Source organism: Mugil cephalus, chromosome 9 (genome assembly GCF_022458985.1).
Source record: "Mugil cephalus isolate CIBA_MC_2020 chromosome 9, CIBA_Mcephalus_1.1, whole genome shotgun sequence".
Classification (NCBI taxonomy): domain Eukaryota; kingdom Metazoa; phylum Chordata; class Actinopteri; order Mugiliformes; family Mugilidae; genus Mugil; species Mugil cephalus.
The window spans coordinates 10,749,098-10,774,153 of NC_061778.1; the positions used below are offsets into that span (position 1 = coordinate 10,749,098).

A 25,056-nucleotide genomic window follows, 5' to 3' on the forward strand; every position below is an offset into this window, starting at 1 on the left:
TTTACTATTTTTCTTTTTTTTTTTTTGTTGTGCGCGAATTTCCCTAAATAAATCTAAAATATGTAAATGAGTGCAGTGCAGGTGTCAGTATGCATATTTGTGTTTCTAGGCTTGACGCTGATCAAAGCAGCTGCTGACTGCAGCACCGCACACTGAGGTATTAATCTCGTCTAACAGCAAAAGCAAGTGGATTTAAAAAAAAAAAAAAAAAAACTTTCCCACAACTTTTCCCTCCACATCTACATTATCGGCTGCGAAGGAGTTCCTGCAACTGTGTCAACTTTTCACCCCGAAAGCTACTGGCTGTTTTGTCCGCAGGAAGTGTGTGTGAGATGCTGGAACGAGGTGCAGTACATACTGTTCTGATTGAGACTCCTACATCTGGGTCACATACTTGTGACTAGTCAGATGGTCTGCAGAAATTATTGGAATCTGATTGAGAAGGGTTGAGGGGGAGGGAGGGAAGAGAAATAGAAGAGGGGAAAGGAGGGGGGTGGGAGGTGAAAAAGACAGAGGGAAATAAACAGACAGATCAGCTGATATGAGGACTTCGACTAAAACCGATAATAAAGATATGCATGGTGATTATGTTTATAATCACAGTATCAGAGGCTAAAACTGGCAGAGATCGGAGATGAGCCTTGAGCACTATTCATGCATTATTTTTTTTTCTCTCCATTGAGAAGTCACAAGATTAAAAATAAATAAATAAATGAAAAAAGTCAAAGCTGACACCAGGAGAGTGAAAGAAGGTGAGAGGAGGAAGGAGAGAAGCAAACCTGATTGGCTGTTGCTGTTGCAAAGGGAACACTTGTGGCAGATGTGGTGGCTGCAGACACAGTGGCTGGAGTAGCACCGTGCATCATGGGTACTTGGAGGGAAAGATCACACAGGCAGTTGAACCAGAGCAGATTTAAAGCTTTTTATGCTTCATTTTTTTTCCTTACGCAGAATGCTGATAAACATGAGAATACATCATACTTTTATATAGCTAGAAATATTCAGAATTTTCTTGTGATTTTCTTCTGTTCTTGCAGCAGCACTGAAAGGTGGCTAATGTAATTCGAAGAGCAAACACGAATATTGGATTTCAGCGTGTTTTATTTTAACACCACTTCAACCACTTATTCAGCCCATGATAATGATGATAACTCCTCATGTTTATTTGGCATTCCCAAGCAGACGGTATAATGAAGTGCTCAGAGGTTAGAGAGCTTGGGATGGAAGTATAATGAAGCAGGTTTTTCTGGAAATTTGGAACTGCAACAAGCATTAGGTGACAGACAGCAAAAAAAGGGGATTGGGGGGGGGGGTTCATTCCATACTTCGAAGATGAATCGCAGAGTGCGGTAAAACACGTAACCTCCAATTGAAATCACACATTTAAATTAAAGAATTTTTTTTGCAGTTGACCGTACAAAAAGATCCTTTTTTCGGAAAATGTCACACAATGGAGAATGTGCTCACGTCATGTGGTGAGTTGAATGAATGGCTACAATGGGCTCAAAGGTAAATCAGTAAGGAAAGCTGGCACCTACCAACACTTGTTGCAGGTGTCATGCACAATATCGAGCCTGCCCATCATGCATTGCAACAGGGAGTGGAGTGAATAAGAGGGGAGGGGGAGAAGAAATCAAGAAAACCCATTACAAGTGTTATAAAGTCAGACAATATTGGATTTAATGTGGATACGAACAAACTGTGATCTGAACATGTAAACCCGCCGGCTTCAATACAGTGAGGTTAAATAACGTGACTGGTCGCAGTTGCTGCAACCTCACACATGGTAACACGGCAAAGAAAGCGGGGAGCAGAGTTGTGGAAAACTGAAAAACTTCCCCCGGCCAGCCCCAGTTTACTCTTCAACTGCCCCATTAAACGGAAAGGGCAAATTAAACATTACCAGTGGCCCCATTTTCCTGTCAGCTGGATGGCGGCTGTTTGCTCTGTGAAAGGTTTAAGTGACCTGCTTTTCGAATCCTCAAAGTGCGCCGCGGTGACCTGACAGTCCGGTAGCGCGGGACATATGAGGATCTGAGCGTCCGAATCTCCCACAGAAGGGAATCGATGGCAGGCTATTCTTAGGCTGTCAGACGAGAATATGGGACGCGGTGTAAGATGACTACGCAGAGGAGCGGTTCAGCCGAGCCGTGAGCGCGCGAATGATACTTCCGCCGGTCCTTCTCACTTTTCAAAGACTTTCCAGCTGATTTACTAAATCACATGCATTCGAAAGCCAAAACCGAATCAGGAAGCGATACGCTGAAAGACACCGTCAACGGGATTAACTGCCTCGGACGTGGGTGCAAAAGAAGACTCTTACCTGATGGTATGAAGGCAGCCTGCTGCTGAAACTGCATGTTGGCCAGGGCCTGTTGGTACTGGAACACGCCAGCATTGAACATAGTGGTGGCACCGTTGGCTTTTTCAAGTGCAGGTCTCTTTGGTAAAGGAGGCAAGACGGGAGGGAGCCCCTGATGAGGGGACAGCACCAAAAAAAAGGGACGGGAGTGAGGGAAATCAAAAGGATGGTGGCAGTGACATTCAGGACAGAGAGAAGAAAGAATTTCATTAGAAGATAAAGTTGCCCTTTCAAACAGCTATCACAAACATTGGCAAGCAAGCAGTGAACAACACTACGTATGTCGGAGCCAGACAGGACAGTGGTGCTAGCTAGACATCTAACAACAAAATATGCCTTCAGAACATTGCTATAAACCGTATTTTTTTTTTGGACAATACAATAATTACATATAACAATTACTCTGCGGGTTTAACTCGTAACTGTAGCTATTTGTACTGGTTGTTGGGCCGTCAGCAGAAAGGATGTAGTCAGGGAAAGCTGCGCCGCCAGCTCCACGATAATAATACACTAATAAGCCATGTTAAGACTGTCATGACAACTCTTCAACAATTACACATGCGGTATGGGAAGTGACACAGTCATGCAAAGAGCACCACATCCTGTTTAAAATATTGCACGTTCATGCATCCAATTAATTAAGCTTTGGAGGTTCACTTGAGGTGATGAACTGATGCTGACAAATCCGCTTTGCACTTGACAGCTCGCATTAAGATTCAAACGGGAAACCAGGTTTTAAGATTTTGCGCTCCGGAACTGGAGGCTGCGGTCAGCTCATCACCCCACTCAGTGTTTCCCTCAGTTTTTTTTTATTGAAATACATAGCTTTAACGTATATCTATCACACCACAGCCACATGCCAAGCTAAAAGGTGAAAGGTCATAGTACCAGGTCAAAAGTTGCGTCGAGGGGTCGCTTCAGTGATTTGACAGCCGACTGAGTCTTAATTAGCAGGCAGCGAGCACATGATGGCAATGGGCCAATGGGGTTCAAGCGCATTAACATAAACCAGCAAGCGGAGGTGCGTCATGGGGGCAGCAGTGCAGTGTGGGTTGGTGAGAAAAAAACAAACAAACAAAAAAAAACAAAAAAAACAAACAAACAAATAAAAAAATCAAATCATTGGAATGCAATATACAACAATTACAGGACTTGGACATGCACATTAATGGCTGTTGGGTTACTGGAAAGAATTACGGCCTTTGAGTTGAATTTACTGTCAATTGCAGAGGGGTTCTGGTCCAGAATGGAGCATTAGCCAATTAATCAGACTGGTTCAAATGCATGAATTACTCCTGTGAACAGTATGTAACATAACCCTGACTCCTGCTCCAGAGACTAGTGGCAACCAGCTACTTTAATGGCACTTGTTCCTGTCGATTTTTTTTTTTTTTTAAGTTTTCAGCTCTTGTGCTATGGGTGCAATTGCTGTTAACATCATCTGAACAGAATGTAACACCGTGTTTTCCTCTTGCCTGGCGCACCATTGCTTCAAGTGAGTGTCAGTGCTCCTCTTATTCACACGTTAAATGAGCGTTTTGTCCGCAAGACTATAGGATGCTTGAGGTATTTGCTGATTTATTTTATTCAAGTTTCAATTCAGTTAACGGAGTTAAACCTGGCTGAACAATCTGAAAGTGAGACGCCTTTAGTTCTCAGCAAAGAAAAATATCCCTAAATAATTTCTCTTGGTTCTACTTTTAGAGTGTCACAGAAACAAAGCTCCTCTGCATCACAGGCCTCTATGACCACTTCCCCCTCAGGCTATGAATCTACACTAGTCTTTGGTGTGTGGTGAAGTGAAGGTTAGATCGGATTCGGCTTTTGAAGCCCTGTTTTGCCATCATCTGACGGTAGCAGGTATCACCGGCGTTGTGTGGCCCATTTAAAGCACCGCTGAACATCTTTATCTCATTTTAGACTGACGGCAAATCAGTTATTTAACGTCACGGCATCTAAGCTGTCGTCTAAACTAGTGTTCACGGCCCACGTGGCATCAACTAAAACTATTTTGTAGCATTTTTTTTTAATTTATATTGATATATTTGAACACAGCAGATAAATAATCACATATACTTGTTTTTATGATAGGTCTCTTTTCCTAAACTGAGATGTAAGCAAAAATAAAATAAGAATAGAGATCATTTCACTTCTTCATAAATTAGCATTTTTCCAATGATATGGGAAAAAAAGGCAGATACTGCTGATACTGTGGTTTAAATTTAAAGGAGGCCGGCCGGATCACGCTGTGCTTAATTTGGCTTTGTGAAGTAATTGAAATGTGAAAGGTTAACTGAAAGCCGAGCCTCCATTCTGGATTACTGCACAATGTCATCCGCGGATCTCGCCCGGGCAACACCTTACTGTGTCCCTTCGGAGAAAATGATCTCTGCATTGCGGAAATGAGATCGAAACGAAACGCTAGTCTGCATAGTTGTCCTCTCAGCAAAAATTTAACATACCCATTGACTGTGAATAGCAGAATATATACAACTAACCAAGCAGCAAAACAAGGACGAGCAGGAGATGGGGGGTAGGGAGGAGGAGGTAAGGAGGGGTGGGGCGCAGAGTGCTCATTCGCATATTGGCATGATCCCTACAGCCTGCTGCTAATAAAGCACACTGTATCTTATTTAGTGCATACTAAGGGAGAGCTGGACGGAGGGGAGCAACGGAGGCTTGAACGTATAGAAAGTAGAAGGTGTTTGCTCAAATAGCTCTGTAAGTATCTTTAATTAAGAGTGTTTGCGGTGTACGGTTTTTGCCAATAAGAAACCAACCCTGGCTTGTCCATTATTTCTAGATGAGCTATTAGCTATTGCACTCGAGGTTACGTTTCATTTGTTCTAATTGCGACTGTTTCCGCTGGCTGCGCTGGGCTGAGGACGTTCCACTGCTTAAGATGTTCCTGAGCCTTTTTTTAAACTGTGTAATCTGCGGACAGATACCTACCATGGCTGCGGCAGCCGCGGCCTGGTTGACTTGATGCTGGGCGGCTTTGATTTTGGCCTGCAGGTGAGCCGGAGGGTGAAAGTATTTGCACTTCTCCCTAGAGCAGCGGCCCTTAATGTAGTCCATGCACACAGTGACCGTGTTGTCGTTGGTGTCGATCATAGTGCTGTCTGACGGGTGAGCGAAGCGGCAGTCGTTCTCCCCGCGCGTACAGTTGCCCCGCTGGTACTCCCGACACACCTAGGGCACGGACACAGCAGTGCATATTTAAACCTCAGACAATGCGCACAAACACCCACGCCCACGCCCGCAGGCACGTTATGAAGTTACTTTTGACTTTACTTCACATCTGATGAAGTAATCAATCAGTTCAGTCGCTTCAGAACTTGACAATCACTTTACCAGACAGAGCAAACCAATCTTAATGACAGGCTCGGCCATTACTCTTGATTGATAAGCAGAACAGATTGTAACCAGCGTTTACAGACCCATCAATCTTACGGCGTTTATCCATTATTCAAAACAGCCGTGTGCCGTTGTCCGCCCTCAGAGGGACAGAAGGGGGCAGCACCTGCATGAGCACGGCGCGGCTGCCGTGCGGCGTCAATGTATGTGCTCAATGAGGCTCATGGGAAATATGAGCCTGGTTGCCCTCGAGGGAGGCTGAAGCTGACGTAATCACCAGCCCACAGATAATATGACACGCGCACGTACGCACGCACAACAAGTGAATTATGAGGCAGCGTTTTCTGTTTTTTTTTTTGTTTTTTTTTTCCCCCCTAGGAGCGAATTTTGACACTTAAAGGGCCGTGCAATAAGTTAGGATCTCTGCAGGAGCACCGTCAGCCACCACTGAGCCTGAATTGCGTTCCAAAGACTATCCCCCCCCCCAAACGAAATGTAATTTCATGGTGCATCGTATTGATCTATCAGTTATTGTGATAGAACATGCCATTTGCAGAGTCTGTTTACCAATCTCACTGTCTGCATGCGTAAAGGATTTGATTTGCGGCTGCCAGACAAAAGGCCACCAGCGCCGTTATCTACAAAACTAACCCTGCTCTGTCTCCTGTCATGACAGCTCATCATCCACAATCACAGATCGCTGGGAGGGGGATCTGTCCGTCTGCCTGTCTGTCTGTCTGCCTGCCTCCCATTTACCTTCATGTGTCTCTCTCACACGCAGACGCCATCGCACACAAATCTACGCCTACGCGCACACATTAATTCCCCGCCACTGCCACCATCACTACTACTACTGCTGCTGCTCTTATTTAAAAACACAGAGACGCTGCCTTGTTGTCAGGCAGATGTTGGAGAGGTGGGTGCGGGAGGAGGCAGCACGGGAGAGAAGGGAAATCTAAGCGCGGCTGATGAATAGAATAAAGGACAGATAGATGGGAATCGAGCAAGAGCCTTTAAGGACGATGGGGGGGGGGGAGCGGCTGGCGCAGAAGAAATTGGAGACCAAATGGTGGCAATTTAATGTTCTCACCAGGTGTGCTTCTCTTAACAGTGGTTAATTATGCGCTGGAAGAAGCTAAACCTGGTGAAAGCGCCCAGTTGGACAAACAAATAAACGTCCGGTTAATCATATTTCTGTCCCCATGGTAACCGTCCCTCTAGGACATTTACATCACCGCGGTTGCGGGTAAGCTTACACGACGAATTTGTCGAAAACGCGGCCGCTCTCCGGAGCTCCTGCGGAGAAAGCGACCGAGAGACTACCGGAACATATTTTCTCAGGAGAGCGGTTCAGAGGATTGCCTTCTAAAATAGGAATTTCTCTCGACCCAATCTGTAGCACATCTACTGACTGGTATGTGTATGTGTGTGTGTTGGTCCACAGAATTCCAGCTATGTTTATTTTGAATGAGCGGCTGAAATATGGCTGGCCTTTTTCTCCGAGATATTTTTAGCAAACCCAGTTCCTGACAAAATAGGCTGTGACACGAATTCTCTCAATCAAAATGCTTCACTGGGCCCTGAAGGCGCCGTTGACCACTACGCCCGATTGTTTTAGTGAAGTGATTTGTACGAGTACTTTTATCAGATTATCACTACAAACTGGTGAATAAATATGTCATCTCGTCGTCTGTTTACTGGACTAGATTGGGGTCAAACGCGATCAGTCTTTTGCCAAGCAACTGTTCCAGTCCTCCAGAAAAAGACCTGCACGTCCTCCCTCCACTGAGGACAACTTGCCCGCAGTTATCTGCATAACTTCTCCTAACTCCTCTATGAAATTCAATCACCGCTCTCTCCCGGGGTTTCCGTTATCTTTGTCTCTTCTTGCCCCGGCCCTTCTCCTGATGACCACAACAGGTCCACAGATTGATTTCCTATCTCCCCTTCCATCTCTCTTTCCTGTCATTGACCCATTCCCTCGCTCCGCATGTCGTCTCCGCTCCTTCACTGGGTCCGGAGACTTACTCAGCCGCAACCCCATTAATTACCCACCCACCGAACATCACATCTTAAATGTAACCTTCCTAACGTTCTCGCCCGCCTCCTGCCTGCCTCCAACGATTTCCCCATTATTCCGCTGCAAGTGTTTCTCGGGCGGGGCTGCATAATGGATAAGATCGACTTACTGTCCAATTAATGATTATCCGAACACAGCTACAGGAGGGGCGCTCATCTGGTTTCAAGTGACTAATTGCTTTCATAGGAGAAGTAAAGATTTTTCTGAAAAATGAGATATTTGTACAGTGTAACTCGGGCTTGTTACAAACGATATCGTCTCCTGCCTGCTGATGGGGGTGACAACGGTAATGTTTGTGGAGAGATACTCTCATTACCGTCTGTTCCTCTTTGCTTAAGTCAGGGTAATGACTGTATTATGGTAATGGGATTGTAGTTACTGTAAGAGAAACTGTGTACCAGATACATAATTAAAGTCTACAAACAGACACTGTTGAGGCAAGACTTTCCAACCCATGTTCACCGTTCAGTATTCAAATATATTTCGAAGCCCATTCTGTTTGGGTAGCTGAGGGAAGGATCCTCAACCGGTATTTACTAGAGTTTTGTTAATCTGTTTTTTAGTATGTGACTGATGGGGCACGGTAATTAAGCAAATCCTCTCGTATGATCAGTTGTGCATGCACTTAAACACTTCAGCATATTTATCCCGTGTGCGTGTGCAGTTGTTTCTCACCTCCAGTCTGTCCGTCCTCATGAGTTTCTGCGCAGCGGCGGCGGCAGCGGCAGGTACGGGGACGTTGGGGTTGCTGGTGACCAGTACGGGGGCACTGGGCAGGATGTCAGCGGGCATCAGGCCGGGCGACACGGGGCCAAGGTACGGGTTGAACGCGGCCGCCGCCGCCGCAGCAGCATTGGCGTTGGTTGCAAGGCTCGGCGTGACTGAAAACATGGGCTGCGGGGCACAAGCAGAACGGGACGGCAGGTCAAAACTGAGCGACCCACAATCGTTTCTCACAACGTCTATATATATATACAAACACTGAATATTTAATTACAACTACCGAGCACGGTGCAGTCCTTCCTTACTCCTCAAATTACCCCCTCCAAGAGAGGAGGGTGAAATAAAAGATATATGCAAATGTCAATCGTAAACCTAAGGATAGGAATTACAACTGTGGATGTGGAGAGAAACAAGACAGCAAAGTTAGATAATTAATGGGCTCACATCCGAGGAACAAGAATATTCTTTTATGGCTGCTCCTCTTTCATTTGCACTCACATAGAAAAGAGGCTTAGAGCCAGCGTGTGGTGTCACCTACTTACACTGATCAGGTGGAATCACATGCTTCACGCTCATGTCACACATATAGTAGAAATAATGATGGTGGATGTCAAGCTGTGTGTGCGCGCGTGTGTGTGTGTGTGTGTGTGTGAGGGGCTGCATAATAACGTAATGACTGTATGCATTGTGCTGGAGCCTGATATAGAAGTCTGCTACATTTTCTGCTGCCGCTCTATAAAAACAGGGCTGAGGAGAGCGCTAGCTGACGTAGCACACTGCAAGTTTTCCCTGCACGTTCCTGACCTCGGCCCCAGTCTGAGGATTGTCTCTTGAGCCCCAGCCAACAGGACACAGTGAGTAATAGAGCAGCAAAGGTTGGCCAGCAACATTTTTTTCCCGGACCCTCCTCGCCGGGATGACTCAGAAAACCAGGAATGATGCCGTGGACTCTCCAATTCTTCCATCGTTGCTCCTCAGGAATGTCTGGGAAGCTAAGTCCTATCACAAGGTGCGCAAGGTTGGGGATGAGATCGGCATGATGTCATCGTAAAACGCTCACAGTCAGGAGGTTTTAACAACACGGTGATTTCATCCCGCAAAAAGTTTCTGGCCTCGCTAATGACCTTTTATGGAACATCTCTCACTTTAGCGCCGAATCATTTGCATTATTGACAGTTCATATTCTTCAGGTTCAGGTTTCGAGCTGTTAAAATTGAGCGCGCGAGCTGCGTTACCTTGAAATGTTGACAAAGTAAGAGGAGACAAACATCGCAGCAGTGACGGGCTGCTTGTTCTACACGAAATGAATTAAATATTTATGTATTTATTTTTGGGGGTGCACATATTTTGAGCTTAATTATGAGGATTTTATTATTTATAGTGTGTTTGCCTTCTATTGTACAATACTGGATAATGTGGATGCAAATATTTCGAGACTGCGACTCAAATTGAAGCAAGTCCGTGTAAATTTTTGAACATCCCCCTCAGCAATCATAATCACGACTACGGTAAAATGCAGCAGCGCAAGTGACGGCATGTCGCACGATCCCAATACAATTCAATAACGCCACTGCACATCTTGATCTATCTATGAGGAGTTTGCAAAGGTTTCTAATAATCCATCACGCCAGTCGTGCCAGACACATATTTAGCACCGAGCCTGACCTCACCAGGAAAAAAACATCAGCAGCGGTGGCTGACCTGAAATGACTGGCGGGCGGTTGACGTTTGCGCCCTCGGGTGGTTTTATGTGAAGAATCCCGACCGAGGAAGGACCCGTCATGGTAGTGAAAATGAATTCAGAGGAGCTTGTTACAGACGGGGAGAATATGCCTTGTGACAACCATTGATTCTTGTGTCTTCTAAGCCAAATCACGATCGTTTTCTAAACCTTACCAAGTAGTTTTTGACAAAAATGAAACATAAAGAAACTAGAATAACCAGTCAACTACGTGAAAACGAAATGGTACGTTCCATACAAACATCTGTCTTCTTGCTGAGATTGCTGCAACTGACCCACGCCAGCGTGCGCACTGCGCATTTCTGCAGACAATCATACGTGATGCGTGTTTCAGAAGTCACTGGTAATCTCTCTATTCTTTCGTTCACCTACGAGGACACTTAAGTAAAGAGATCTGAAGACTGATCCACCGAGACCCGTCCCGTCAAGTGGTTTTATTTCTCATATCTTATACAGCGCCTGTAAAAACACGTGCGCGAAATTTCCTCCGCCGAAGTTTACGTGGATGAGTGAATTAGCGAGTGATAGAGCGCCGCAGATAAATATGATTGTAATGTGGAAAGCCTGCTGACGTTGATGCCCTAATAAAAAGTATCGTGGGTGCCATCATTCACAGCCAGACGAAATTACCTGGCCCTCTGAACAGTTTCATGCGTGAAATGAAAGCACTTCTTTCTACACGAGTAGGGGGAGGAGGGACGGCAGTAGATGAGGAGATTAAATGGTGGTGGAGACACGGGGAGGACGGGGGCAGGAAACGAAGCTTTAGACATAAGAGAGTGTTGGAGGAAGAAGAAAGTCCTGGAAAAAAGTGTCCCGTCATACTCTTTGTTCCCTTTGTGCACACCAGCCTCTGTTTTCCTGACTTCTCCTTTGTGGAGCCGGTCTAAAGCCATCTCTCTCCACTGCTGTTGTCCTATCTCCCTCACTTTGCCCACCTGTCTTTACCCTGTCCATTTATCTCTTCTAGCGGCATCGGGGCCCTCCCTTTCTTCTGCGCCTGTGTCCTTCTCTGTCAGCCTGTCTTCCTCCTCCTCTCTTCTCCTAACTCCTCTCTCCCCATGACACAAACAGAAAGGGGGAGGCTCTGCGGCCCGAGGGAGATCTATTGCTCCTTTCAACCCTTTCACGGTCGCTCTCTGTTCCTCTCAATGGGCCCTTCGACTCCCAGGTACGGGTGATAAGCCATCGGCCAAAGTGTGCGCGAGCGCATGTGCGCCCAAGCGTCTTTTGAATAGTGCCACTCCGTTGCTCTCACTTAAACATGAAGGGAAAGAGGAGATGACAGAGGAATTGCTTCAAGCCTGACTGGCAGGTCTCGTTGGATCTGCGAGGAACCCATGAACCGGGGACGCAAGGTTTCATGTGAACTGGCTCAGTGGGGCTCCAGTTATCACCTTGAAGATCCTCGGAGCATTCAGTGGGGTCTCAAGGATATTATCTGATGTAATATGCTGCGTGTGTGGGTACGTGTGTGTGTGTGTGTGTGGGCATGGGCTCGGGGTGAGTGCGATCACTAGCGCTCTCATAGCTGGCCTATATCTCTTCAAACAAAGCTTATTTAATCCGGTCTTGCAGATATTAGTTTTTTAGTTTTCACGTTCACCACCGGCTGAAAAGGAAGCTCACGCCAGGAAGAGGCTGAAAAGTGGATCACAGGTTAACGCTCTGTTTCTGAACGGCTGCTTTTAAGTTTGAGGACGCACTTTCACCCACAGGGTTCATTTGAATTTTAAAAAACAAACATACAGTCACAGCCTTTGGCAGTGCTGTGACCACATGATATCTTACATGCTATTGGCCGGTGCTGGATAAATGTCGGACAACAAATGCTTAGTAAATTTAAAGCCGAACAATCTTCGTACTTTTAACATATTCGGTGAAATGAAATCCTGCCGCATATAAAGCCGATTACGGGTAAACCAGAGATTAAGCTGCATATCGCATTTCCAGCAAGTTCAAGAGTTCAGGATTTAATCTTTGTCCAAATATCATGATGAAAAGGAAGGTGTTTGACCTGTTGAAAACAGAAAGTGTATACTGTTTCTATTGCTTCTGCCGCCTTTATTCTAATTATAAAAGTAAATGTCTGTGACTTTGTCTCGTTTTGATTATAATGCTTACTTATGTTACTCTATACCGCAAAATTGAAATGTCAGTATCTGGTGGAATGTGACTAGACTTTCAGCTTAAGAACTAATTCTTATTGCCATATCTGTTTGATCGGATAAGATTTGAGTTCTGAGAATGCAGTGGCATCCCTAAATCCAACGTGTAAAACATTCAGACACTCGTGAACCACTGTTTTCTGTCTACTCACCACTGGCTGTAGCTGCGTGCCGGGCATCATGGCGTTGGCAAGCTGCATTTGCTGAGCCAGCATGGCCATGTTTTTCTGCTGGATGAGGTTGTTCCTTCCATTGATCTCCAGCTGAGTCTTTAGGTGAGGTGGAGGATGCAGGTACTTACAGTTCTCCCTGGAACAGCGGCCCTGATAGAGAAAGTGGAGGGGGAGGAGGGGGGGGGCACAAGAAGGGCAAAGGCAAGGGGGAGTGACGAGCGGGAGGATAGAGACACGGAGAACGGGGGTGGATTAGAATAGCGTTTCCTTTAACGGCGGCCTAATGTAAAGAAGTAATGAGCCTTGACTCGACTCGCTGCCCTCCCATTTAACAGCCGCTGACCTAACATCCCTGACATCTGGGCCTGCCACTGCGTTCGTCGTAAAGAAGAGCGATCAGTTCTGCTTTTCTTTCCCTCTCGTGACCCAAGCTGCGCGCCCGCTACCGTGCCTATTTTCTCAAGGTCCCGCCGAGAGACAAATTAGCTCCAAGTGCAGAGATAAAGAGGATTAGCAATCTATCTGCTTCTGCTAACAGATTGCATTACACAGAGTGAAAGGTAGACAATCCTTCTGTGTTTCTGTGATGATAGGGACACTGTTTTATTATGCATTTGTCAGGCAGTCATTTCTTTGGATTAATCTGTTAAGTATTTATGGGAAAAACACACATTTCATGATTTTAATTGCTTGTTTTGTGGCACCCGTAACGCCAGTGCACTAAACCGTTCTATTTCCCCCCTTTTTTTTCTCCTCGAGACTCAAGAGGTTCAAGTTCGAAAAGGTCAAAAAATTATAACTTTGCGAAGAAAAGACAGAGAGAGAGAGAGAGAGAGAGAGAAAAGAGCCCAGCTTCTTTGCCAACCATCTGAATTGCTGCTGCATTATTGCTCCAACCCCAGAGATGAATTGCTTTGTGAATCTTAAATGAGATGAGCTGCAGGGTCTCCTCCGTCCTACCCGCCACCTCTAGAAGCCGTCTAGCTTGATGCTGGATGTTTTACAAAGCGCCCGCAAATCACCATCGACCTATTCCCAATTGAGACAAATGAGTTACGTGTCAATATTTGACATAATTTCAGAAAAGAACAAGCTGGAGAGCTGATGCGGGATCGATACATGATTGGAGACTTCTGTAACGGTAAACACACACACACACATACACGCGTCGCAGCAATCTAATATTATGCTAGTGTGTACAGACAGTGTGTCTTGGTGCACGCTGCTGTGGGTGAATATATTCATCCGACAGCCCGAGGGGAGAAAGAAAGAATGTAATTTACGCTCTCATAATGCCTGCTCCACTGAACACTCCCCTGGATAGGTGTAATATCTTAGATATCTCCTCCTCTTTTTAACTGAGTCCCTTTCCTTTCGCCTCAATCCCCCGTTCTTCCCGATCCCCGTGCCGATATTTGCTCTCCTCATCATGAATACAGAGCAGTAAAGGTGCAGAGGTGCCGCTGTGATCTGTGCATGTGCACGTATGTGCGAGGAATGTGCAAAAACAGGAGCGCCGCTCCCTCCCCGCCTTTCGTCGGCCTCTCCCTTTCTTTTCCCCTAATGCCTCAAATGCACCACATCAAAATGCATCCCCTGTCCATCTCTCCCCATTACCGCATTGTGTAAATCTATTTCCAGGGGGACTGGGAGAGCAACCCTGCGGCAGCTCCGCAGCACCACCTCCCATGAGGAATTAAAGGTTGGCTGTCATGCTACTGCTTATCTCGGCGAGATTACCGGCTGCTCACCGCGGCCCACTGTGACACCTGCTTTCACAGCCTTACACGTACACTCCCCCCAGTCTGCCTTTATGCCTCGCACACCCCTTTTCCTCCTCCTCCTCCTTCGGTCTCCTCGGTAGCCTCAGCCCGTTCTGCCTAGCTACAGCGGCGGAGGTACTTTGCATTGGAGAGCGGCAGAATGTCAAGAGTTCTCCCGGCATTTTCATTGGCTGAGAGCTGAGAGGAACCGTATTCCCAGTCTGACGATTGGCCTAGAGGCACACATTAACAGTGTTCCCAGTCTGGCTCATCCCTGTGTGGTTGCGACTATTGATCAGTCCTAATTAGTTAATGTCTTTTGATTTTCAGGGTCCATTCCCTCCGGGTGACTAGACTCAAGCATGTCAAATCCAGCCCATTCACCCACGTGTGTGATCAGCTGTTTACATTTTACCACTGCAAATCCTACACGTATGAGGAAAGAACCCAAGATATAAATGATGTAAAATTATGTAAAAGAAGTGGGGGCGGTCTGCAAATTTTCCTAGGTGAATTGTGGCACATACACCGATCAGTCACAACATTAAAACCACCATGAGGCGGTGATGTGAATAAACGTTTTGTGACAATACAATGTTACGCTGAGAAACATTTGGACCTGGCATTTGTGTGGGCGTACCACCCGCCCAGACCAGACCAGACCAGACCAGGCCAGGCCAGGCACCCTCACCCCACAGCAATGACACCGCCTTGATGGCAGCAGACATCCACAGCAGGATGCAGCTTGATACAGGATACAGGCACACGCACAAAAATGGTTTAGGAACAGCTCAAAAAAATCATGAAAAACTGAACAAGGTGTCTAATTCTGTCGATCTTAAACCGATCAAGTAACTGTGGGATGCAGTGGAACAAGCCTGCTCCACAGAGGCCTCATCTCTCAACATATAGGACCCGAAGGCATTCTTTTGCCAGATACACTTTTCATGTATTTTGTGTCTAATGCCATGCTTAATAAAAGCAGTGTTTCTGCTGCGGTATCAGCAGATGGTGTGCCGGGGAGCAACTGAAAGGTTTTAAGGAAAAGAAACACTATGACGGATCAAAAAAGCTTTGTTGGTAGATGCTTGTCTGATGTTCTCTTCCTGCCATCTCCTGAATGGCAGTCGTAGGAACACTGTAAAAAACGCTGGTGCAGTGTTACTGGATAAGTCTCAGATCATCAGCAGGTTCTCCGTCACGTTTTTTGAGCATATCAAAGCGGACACTAATGTAATTAAATTATGTGGATCAGCGCAAAGATGGAACTAGAATAATCAGATATCGAGCGCGTTCAGAAAAGGTCAGCGCCCCGACATGTTCCTACTCCTCTGCTTTCACCGGCAGCCCCATTATCTGTTGCCGCTGTTGCCCGGACAATGCAATCCCGCTGGAAGTCGCTGCCAATCACTGCCTGCGATGCTAATGTCCTGGCTTCTCCCCCCTGCCTCTTTTTTTTTTTTTTCTCGGCTATTTTCTCCACTGTCTAAACAGTGTCAGTACGGGTTAATGGCGAGCCTGTCTGATCCAGAGCAGTCCTCCCTCTGGCGAGAGCGCGCGACTACCAGACTCAAGTTGTTCCTTCACCTGTCTGCCTGTCCTCCGCTCAGACGTTAATGCGCTAACAGACTACACGCATCTTCTCGTCCCCTCGTTTCCCCTTTTCTCAAATCTTTCCGCAAACACTCGCAAATGGTTCCCTCTTCATTTAAAGCGACAGCTCGGGGTACGGTTTGGTAAACACATGAAGTTCTCTTCGCCAAATTTAGACTCTGACACATGAGCTGATTTACTTTTGCCAGAACATGGCTGTGATTTTCCTTAACTTGGCAAGCAATTAAAAGAACCAGATGTCACAGTCACATTTTCAAGTGTGTTGGGAATAGAGTGCACTTATAAATCACCTTGGCCTCGTTAAACCGGATATCTTTCCACCATATTTCAGCTCCTGGACACACACGTTCACTACGACTAGAAAAAAATTAACCAGCAGGTTGGGAAGAAAATTATTTATGCTTATTCATCCTTACTGGAGGAGTGGAGCGAGAACAACAGGCAAATCGTGGCACTTCTGCTGCAGGAGTATACAAGCACACACATACTGTACGCATATGCAGTACATATGTTGAACATATGCCTCTTAACCTTGACCTAGTTCAATTACCGCTGCAGAACTTCCAGAGCATTTTGCCGTATCACACATGTTGCCGGTTATGACTTCGGTAACATGTTTTCGATCAACATTACATCGTCCTCCGAGACAAGGCTAACATCAACACGGCTACACGCAAGAATAACAGTGAGTCTGGTTAGTGGTGCTTTTTTTTTTCAAACATGCTTTAAAGCTGCTCTAATCGATATATTTTTAGATCAACGCTGAATAACGTGACAAATTTTAATGAGGCTGCTGGTAGGGACAAATGTGCCGTCCCTCCCTTGGTTTTGCAGTCTCCTTCAGCTCTCAACCAAAGAGCACCTCATTGATTTCGCTTCACGGACCGTGGCTCTACTTTTATGGTTCAATCTCCCTTCTCTCATCAGCCTTATTTCCAGCCGGCAGCCGGCAACTAATATCAAAAAAAAAAAAAAAAAAAAAGGCACCTGCACGCTATCACCAGCGTATGTGGAAAAAGTCTATAATATTGTGCAGAGTTATTAGACACATCTCTAAATGTTAATGACACTCGTTATCCGATACGTGCGACAACTTTCTAAGGCTGAAAATATGCTGGCTTTTTTTTTTCCCTATATAACGTTATCACTAGCTGTCTAGTCGAATGCCGCTCCAATTCAAAGTACGGATCTCATCAAGTGCAGTGTACTTGTCCCACTTGTTCTATCAAGGACGCTTTGGGAGGTACCTTGCGTGGACACGGGGCAGCCAAGTATCTCAGAATGCATTTTGCGGGGGACCTTCAAGAAGACTGCCAATCCAATTATAGAATGACCGTACTGCGTCCTAGCCTCAGTACTTTAGATGTGAGCGTGCCAAGTCTGATCCACCAAGTACGAATGTCCGATGTTCCTGTACGTGGTATTGATAAACCACGTAACTGTCCCATAATTGATGGTCGAGAAATGTTATCATCCCAAATATACAGTATGGCTTCATTCATGTATGTCTTTATTGAACTTGCAGGGCACTGATAGAGGTTAGGAGCCATTAAATAATGATACAGCATTAGCATAAGCACAGAGATTATTGTATACTTTTGTGTCAACTTGCATCAACTTTTTGTGATTTGTATTAAAGAAAACATTGTACCTTCTATTGCTGCTATCTACTTATTACTGTATGTCACCAGCAGCCTTACTAACTACTAAGATACCTTCTATTGCTGCTACTCTGCTCCCCATTTCCATCCTGTTCATTTTTCCCCCAAGCCCTTATTTTCATCTGTTTGATACAAGTTGTTCAAATGAGGGATTGCGGAATCGATGCGTGCTCCCGTTAATTATCGCCAAACGCAATCTCCTCTTGCAACAATGACCGTCAAGCGCGATTTTGGTGCGGTTATTAGAGACAGATTCACTTTTAATTTCTATCCGTGTGAGCGTCATGGGACTGCACGAGCAAAATGTCACGCTGTTGGCTGAACTTGTTGCGTGTGCTGCTTCGGCAGCTCTCCTAAAGGACACGTCTGAGGAATCCCAGCAAATAAAAACCCGTGCGCAGAGCTCCTCCGACAGATCGTCAACAGAACAAAAGGATGGGAGCTGAAGGTGGGCAATGAAAGAGAGAGAGGTTCAAAAACAGAGAGAGGAAGTGAGACACAGATGCGGAGTGTGCTTTTCCTATTAATAAAATCAAAGCGGTCTGTGCAAGTGATTTCGGCAGCGTCTTTTCTGGTGTGTGTCTGTATTGTCCAAAGAGGCTGCATGGCTGTTTGCCATGTGCATGTTCACTTCTGTAATCACCCATTGATCTTAAATGATCTTTTAATCTACCCATCCAGAATGACTCGTTCAAACTTAACCACACATAATCCAGCAGCCTCTGATTTTTTTTTTTCCCGCATCCTTTCTCTGCGCTCTCGGCAAACGGTGGCTGCTCTGCTGCTGCTGCAGAGTGAACACCGTGACCAGTGTGACCACTGTAGAGCTTAAGTCTGGACCGCCACCGTCCCAAACCTGCGTGCATTATTAATTCCCCTCCCTCCCGCTCGCAAAGACAACCATCAATCCAGAAAGCGCTGTCTGGATGAAGGGGTCGTGAGGAGAATGCGCGAGCACACCCATACGCGCATTTGCGGACGTGGTCTTTCTTGACCAAAGGTTCCTGTTGGCAAGCATAAGTCAGGCAAATTATGACATCAGACGAGGCACAAAGAACAGCCTGTCTGAGGACGGAGAGTGCTGCCAGACGAGCCAATAACACGCACACTCTCACACGTACACAAAAAAAACACACTGTTTAATACAGAATTTTTATTAAGTAATACACTCCAGCTGTGAACCAGTGGCCAATCATGTGGCCACGTCAGGAAGTAAATCTGCAGCCAGACGTGTTTCTTTTGTTGTTGTCGTTTTTTTAAAGGGAGAGAAAAACATCCCGTGGTCCCCTTCCCTTTCTCCAGCTCTCCATGCACAACAGCTAATGCTACATGTCTGTATAACGCTCATTATCTCTCTGCAATCATTCATCAAATGTGGAACACCCCTGGTGCATTAGTATAATAGCCCAGATCAGTTAATGACCTTAAAATCTCATTTAACTGGGCAGAGGGATGAGCTTTTGAGACGTCAGCAAAGACAGATGTGTGAACGCGGGGGTGGGTGGGTGGCGCGACGCGGCTCGTAGAAAATACAGTCGGAATAGAACAGCTGAGGAGCTCACACGGCGTCACGACTGACGCAGAGTCCAGGGAAAGCTTTTAGCTGCGGCGCTCAATTAGCCAAAACATAAATTACAGCCCTCAATAGTGCTACTTAGCCCGGCAGAGTGTTAGCATGTTTGGGATGAGTGCGGGTACAAAATCGTTAGCACCGGAAGCTAATGATGGGGCAAAAATCATTTAGCCGTCATGGCTAATGACAGCAGTCTGCCGCGGTTGGACCGAAGCGTTCAGAGTTTGCGATCCGGCATTGTACACGGCTGCACCGTCGGGCTCAAACACTCTTTGACATTTAACTGCTTGATTCATTTCTGCTTATCAGCGTTTTTTGTCATTATCAGTGGTGTGTTGACAATTAAACAAATGTCTTCTTTATGACCTAAGACCTTTAGCGGTTTTGCACGTAATCCACGCTGTCGCCGCGCTCGTGAAAAGGATACGAAACATCTGCCCAAGCAGCCTTTGAATCCGACTAGGTTTATCGCTGCTAGTTTGATTCTAAACATAATGAAAAATGTCTACTGGCAGTTCCAAGAGCCCCAGATGTAACAGGGAGAGGGAAGGTTTTTTTCCATGTTAAAGGACGTGTAAGGTAGTTAAAATGGAAATTCCATGCTTCCTTAATTTCTTGCAGCTGTGTACGTCTTCGTGGATAACTGAATGTAAGCCGCTATACCATTTTGCAAAGTTGTATGAACTCGCAAAGGCAGTAAATCCTACACGCAGCTGTTGACTTTAATTGACGTCACCTGTGTGATCACAACAAATGCAGAGCGGGGAGGGTGCTGCACAACCTCCCGAGCAAAATCATGAATAAGTGATTTTGACCAGCGGTTCACCTTTCGTTGACATTTTCAAACTGGAACATAACGAGGGACGGCGCAAACAAACAGCAAACAAAACGTACGTGAACACACATCCAGACGTGATGGTGTGTTCAGTGCTTACAGACTTTTACACCGTACGCTCATTAAAAATGTGTTCTGCACTGGTTGTTCTTATCTGCACCTTGTAAGTCTACACACACACACACCAATTCAAATACGATAAATGTGCAGCCAACTTGAACTGGCTTTTCAAACATTATCACTAAGACTATCAGCAGAGGCCCGGGCTTGATTCCCAGCCAGTGGTCCATGTGTTAATTTTGTGGTAAATGTGGTTAATTTTTAGGTTGCGATAACTTTTATATGACGTGGTTCCTTAAATTGTGTTGGTGACACAGACGACTACACTGACGCTGATTACAGTTTATCAACCGGTCTATATTAGTCGATCATTGGCTGTTTTTTCCTCCCCATGCTGCCGCCCTTGAATGAATGGTGTTTAAAAAGCACACGGGAAGAAAGATACGCCACCTCCTGAGTTCACCTGAGCCGACACCTTTGAGGTACTTCAGTGTCACTGCTGTTTTAACGCCTCGACTACTGACGCCTTGAGAGAACTCAGAGGCAACGCCGGGGCAGACGCTGGAACCGGGCCACGTAATGTAGGGCTGTATATCATGTGATCATTAGACTCCGCTTGTTCTGCCGGACAGATCCGGATCAGACGTAACGTGTACTGCTGACTCCTCTGAAAGCGAACATCCTTGCGGTGAGGAAAAAGTCAGCATTAGCATTTGAGGATGTAAAAAAAAAAAAAGAAGGCGGTGATAAAAGGGATTAAATATAATGTCACCGGCAGAGAATCCTTTTCATCATGACCTGGCTGCAGTCACACGGCTACATTTTTCACTTGCTTGTAAAATCTTGTAAAATCCTCCTTCTTTAAAAAAGAAGGAGGATGAAAAAGTTCAAATGAAATGAGTCCCTGCAGAATACCCGTGTCTGACTCTCCGGAGGCTGCAATATAGGTGGAAAGTGTTGTCCTGGCTCCTATGGGAATGTCACTGTAGAGTTGTGCAAGGCAAAGTCTCTAATTAGCTTTGTTCTCATTAGGTCTACAACACTATCTCCCCTCAGACTGACAAACACACACATTCACCAGCCCACACACACACGCACACACACACACACACACACACACACACACACATATAGATAGTGGTGTAGAGAGAGAGGCCACCCCACAGCCCCTGAGATATGGCCCTTCTTTTTTATTTCTCTTTCAATTAACCCCCTTCCTCCAGAATCCTTTTCTTTCCGCCTCCATCTCTCCTTCAATCCAAGCCTAAACGCTGTCTTTTTTTTTTTTTTTGCAATCTCTAAAGTTTAGTCTAATTCAGTTTTTATCTCCCATTCAGTCTGCCAAGGAGGCAGGCACAGAGCAGACCCATTAAAACATCTTAATGGAAGGCTGGTGAACAGGCACACAGGATTCAACAGCTTTTAGGCCTAATTATTTTCTGCCCGTCTTTGTAGCGCTCATTCTGCAGATATATGGGCCTCCCTCGCTGCTGGGAATAGACCTCCTTTTTAAACATCTAAACCTCTCCACTTATTTCATAACTCGCGCTCCACCTAGAAAAAAAAGAGAGAAGATAAAGTTGTCCTTGTAAGTGAACAAAAGATGCTCGTTCGACAGAGACCGGCAGCCCGCTTCACTTTGTGATCACAAAGTGGGCCGCGAAGCGAAAAGCAAAAGGTGCGGTCGGGCAGCCCCCCCCCCCCGGCCGGGGGACAGCTGCACCTCTGGACATAAACAACGACCACTCCGGAGCACAGACGCTGTTAATGCGCCGCCTCCGTGCAACGACCTCAGGAAGACTTCAGTATCAAATAACTGCTATTTTCCCTTTGCCCTCCTGATGAAACGAGTCAGGATCAGATGCAATATAGAGTCAGAGGGCTGGAATGTTCTATTCAGCTCTACTTCTGATGAGTCATGGGGGACGTGGCAGATAATCACAAGACCACACCCTGGAGCTTCCGAGAAACAGTGTGAAAGACGGAGAGAAAGTTGTCAGAAAGCAGAGCAGAGACATCTTTCCTTACATGCGCGTGTGGTACATCTTCATTCGCACACCGCACACACACACACACACACACACACACACACACACACCTATTCTCCTCCAACAAAGGGTGTCACTGTACTGGCATCAGCAGTTAGTGTCATTGCCTTGAGGTTAAAGCAGATAAGAGAGGATTAGCATTCATTACTACACAGAGGGGTGATATACCCAACGCAGGCTCGCACAAGACGAAGCGCAGACGCCCGCACACAGAAACGACTTCTGCGAAGCTCCTCTTTGTGACGACTACACTAATAATCAAAGACAAATACGAGGGGAAATAACTGAAAACCTAAAAAACTGCGGAGTTGGAAATGATCCAACTGAAGCTTTGGGTATTCGTGGCGATTTGACAACGCTGGGAGGGGAAATAAAAAGATAAGGACAACAATAGATAGGAAATATTTTTATTCTTTTTGATCCTTTCCCACGCTAAAGGACCATCCAGCCTATAAGGCGCAGCGTCCTGCTTCTACGGAGAGCCACGGCGGAAGAGACGCCGAAAAAAAAAAAAAAAAAAAGGGAGACAGAGTCATTTATAGGTTAAGTGTATGTTTCGTGAAAGCCAAATAGAAAAGCATGACGTGCTGTGTCTTAATTCCCTCCCACACACACACACACACACACACACACACAGTGTGCGATAGAGCTGAGGGCCATCACCCCTCCTCCTCCTCCTCCTCCTCCTCCTCCTCCACGTAGCGCCTTCCGGCTGCACACTCATCCACATCGATCCACATTGATCAAAGTCGGCTTGTACCACTTCAGCAAAGAGCGGGGAAACAGTGGGAAGGGTGATCACCTTCTCTAAGCCTCACTCGCTGTGGACTCATCTGCTGTGAGAGTTGCTGCCGCTGCTGCTGCTGCTGCTGCTGCCACGTATTGTGTCTGCTGTAGTCAGTACTGTTGGAAGTCAAGATCCAATTAAAAAGGACGCATGAAAATGGGAACAAATTTGGCACGAAAAAAGTTACAGAGGCTTAGTTCTTCTTCTTCTTCTTCTATAAACAATACCACACTGTGTGCCACTAAGATATATATGTGCGTGTATTTGTGAGTATGTCTACTCCGGTCTAGACTTAGATCATCAGAGGGGAAGTTGCAGTGACAGACAGCGTGGTGACAGACAACAAGCTGTCAGCAGACCCAACACAACACAGCTGCTGTAGCCCTACTGATGGCTGAGCCTGATACCACTGTAATCCAGTTAAAGCCTCTTGAAGAATCGCAACGTCCAACAGCGAGCAGCGCAACATGCACTATAACAATAAAGGGATATTACAGACATTCTTCAATCCCGCGCACGCCGACCGAACAGCCGACACGACTACCGTTCACGCTCCCCCCTTCCGTCACTGCTCTCTCTCTCCATCCGTACCCCATCTATCTGCAGTTCCTTCCCCCCGCCATCTGTCCATCACTGTCCGCGTTACAACATTTGATTTCTATGCAGCCATCCGTCACTCGTTCAATCTCTTCCACTCCATTTCACCGCCGCCGCACGGTCCCTCTTCCTGTCTGGCGCTAATCTGCTCGCTTGACACCACCCTCCTGCCCGCCCGTCTCCGCGGAGATCCCGTTCTTTGCCTCATATTTAGTGTCAGGTTGATGCAATTACAGACGGAGGCATTTCCGCACAGAAAAAAAAACTGGCCCACTGAGTTTGGCTATGTGCAGTTTTTTTCCTTTCTTTTGGATGCAGACTTGCATGACTTGCACATTTTAGAGCGGTACAAAAGAGTGGGTTTTACAGGTGATTCAGAGTTGATGCATTAGCTTTTTTTTAAAAAAAGAAACACAAGGAAAAATCTCCACCGAAAGCAGCAGAAAACATCCTTTCCACAATGGTCATGGAGGATCAATATTGCATGGAGACAAAGTGCTGCTAAACAGTGTGGTTTCTGTTAATTAGCACTTCTCTAATGATCTTTTCCTCTTCTCTTTTCCCGACTCATTCACATTTTTATACTTCCCTCCCATTTTCTCACTTCATTCCCTTCCATTAAATCCCTGTCCTCCCTTGGCTTCATTGCTTGGTCCTGTCCTCTGTCAGCTGATGCTGTCCTCCCCAGGCAGAGAAAAACAAAGGTGAGAGGAGGGATCTGAGTTCTTTTCATAAGCGTGATAAATATCATGCTCCTGTGTTCGTGGCTGATGGCTCTCAAGGATGAGATTTAATGAAGCCCTCATCCAACTCTGATTATTTTCTAATTAAAGGAGTGAGTGATGGGGGCAATGAGTATATTCATAAATGTATGTTTACGACTGGAGGGAGAAGAAAGGAAGAGAAAACAACAAACACGCAGATGACAATGACGCAAAGACAGCAATCACACTCTGACGGGGCTTGTTTACCGCACCCCCTCAGGAGCAAAGGTTGTTAGGTTGAAATAAACGCTGGCAACACTTAAACAAATTACAGATCTTACACGAAACTTTGTTTAATATGTATGATAATAAATGCATGCATCGAGCGCAGATACATTATTATTTTTTAGCTGCATTAATCAAGTCAGGCTTAACAACTAAATAATTGCATATCTGCAAGGCTATTTTTTATTATGCGTGTTGTAGCAGGAGGTTTTAGAACCAAGACATTTCGCAGTGATTTATTTTTCTCATGGTGACTCTGGCACGCTGTTTACTTTGTTTTGCCAATCATTTTTGCTTGTTAGCAACAAAAAGAGAAGAAATAGACTCCTAGTAAAGCTAAAGTTGTCTTACTTAAAACCCGCGTGTCCTTAGCTAGCTTCCTAACACGCTAACACGCACTTCGTTTTCAGCAAAATGCAATTTATTACTTACAAAGAGTTGATATTTTTGGCTTTTTCAGTAGTTACCTAAGTTACCAATTATCCCTGAAAATAAAGTAGCTGTATTTTATTTCGTTAGTTACTA

General features: G+C 45.8%; 1 protein-coding gene across 10 annotated transcripts in view; it reads right to left on the reverse strand.

Moving 5' to 3' along the window:
* Window positions 1-25,056, reverse strand: part of LOC125013304 (muscleblind-like protein 1) — a 61,111-nt gene that overhangs the window by 4,676 nt on the left and 31,379 nt on the right. For 3 of the 10 annotated variants that reach the window (XM_047593835.1, XM_047593834.1, XM_047593836.1), the window contains exons 3-10: window positions 12,584-12,754; window positions 8,475-8,693; window positions 5,315-5,554; window positions 3,251-3,304; window positions 2,324-2,474; window positions 1,539-1,574; window positions 780-871; window positions 359-432 (exon numbers count right to left, since the gene is read on the reverse strand). In XM_047593835.1, coding sequence (XP_047449791.1) covers window positions 376-432; window positions 780-871; window positions 1,539-1,574; window positions 2,324-2,474; window positions 3,251-3,304; window positions 5,315-5,554; window positions 8,475-8,693; window positions 12,584-12,754 — 1,020 coding nt within the window. In that variant the 3' untranslated portion in view covers window positions 359-375. The remainder of the gene's footprint in view (window positions 1-358; window positions 433-779; window positions 872-1,538; window positions 1,575-2,323; window positions 2,475-3,250; window positions 3,305-5,314; window positions 5,555-8,474; window positions 8,694-12,583; window positions 12,755-25,056) is intronic. The other 7 variants (XM_047593840.1, XM_047593838.1, XM_047593837.1 and 4 more) reach the window with 7 other exon arrangements.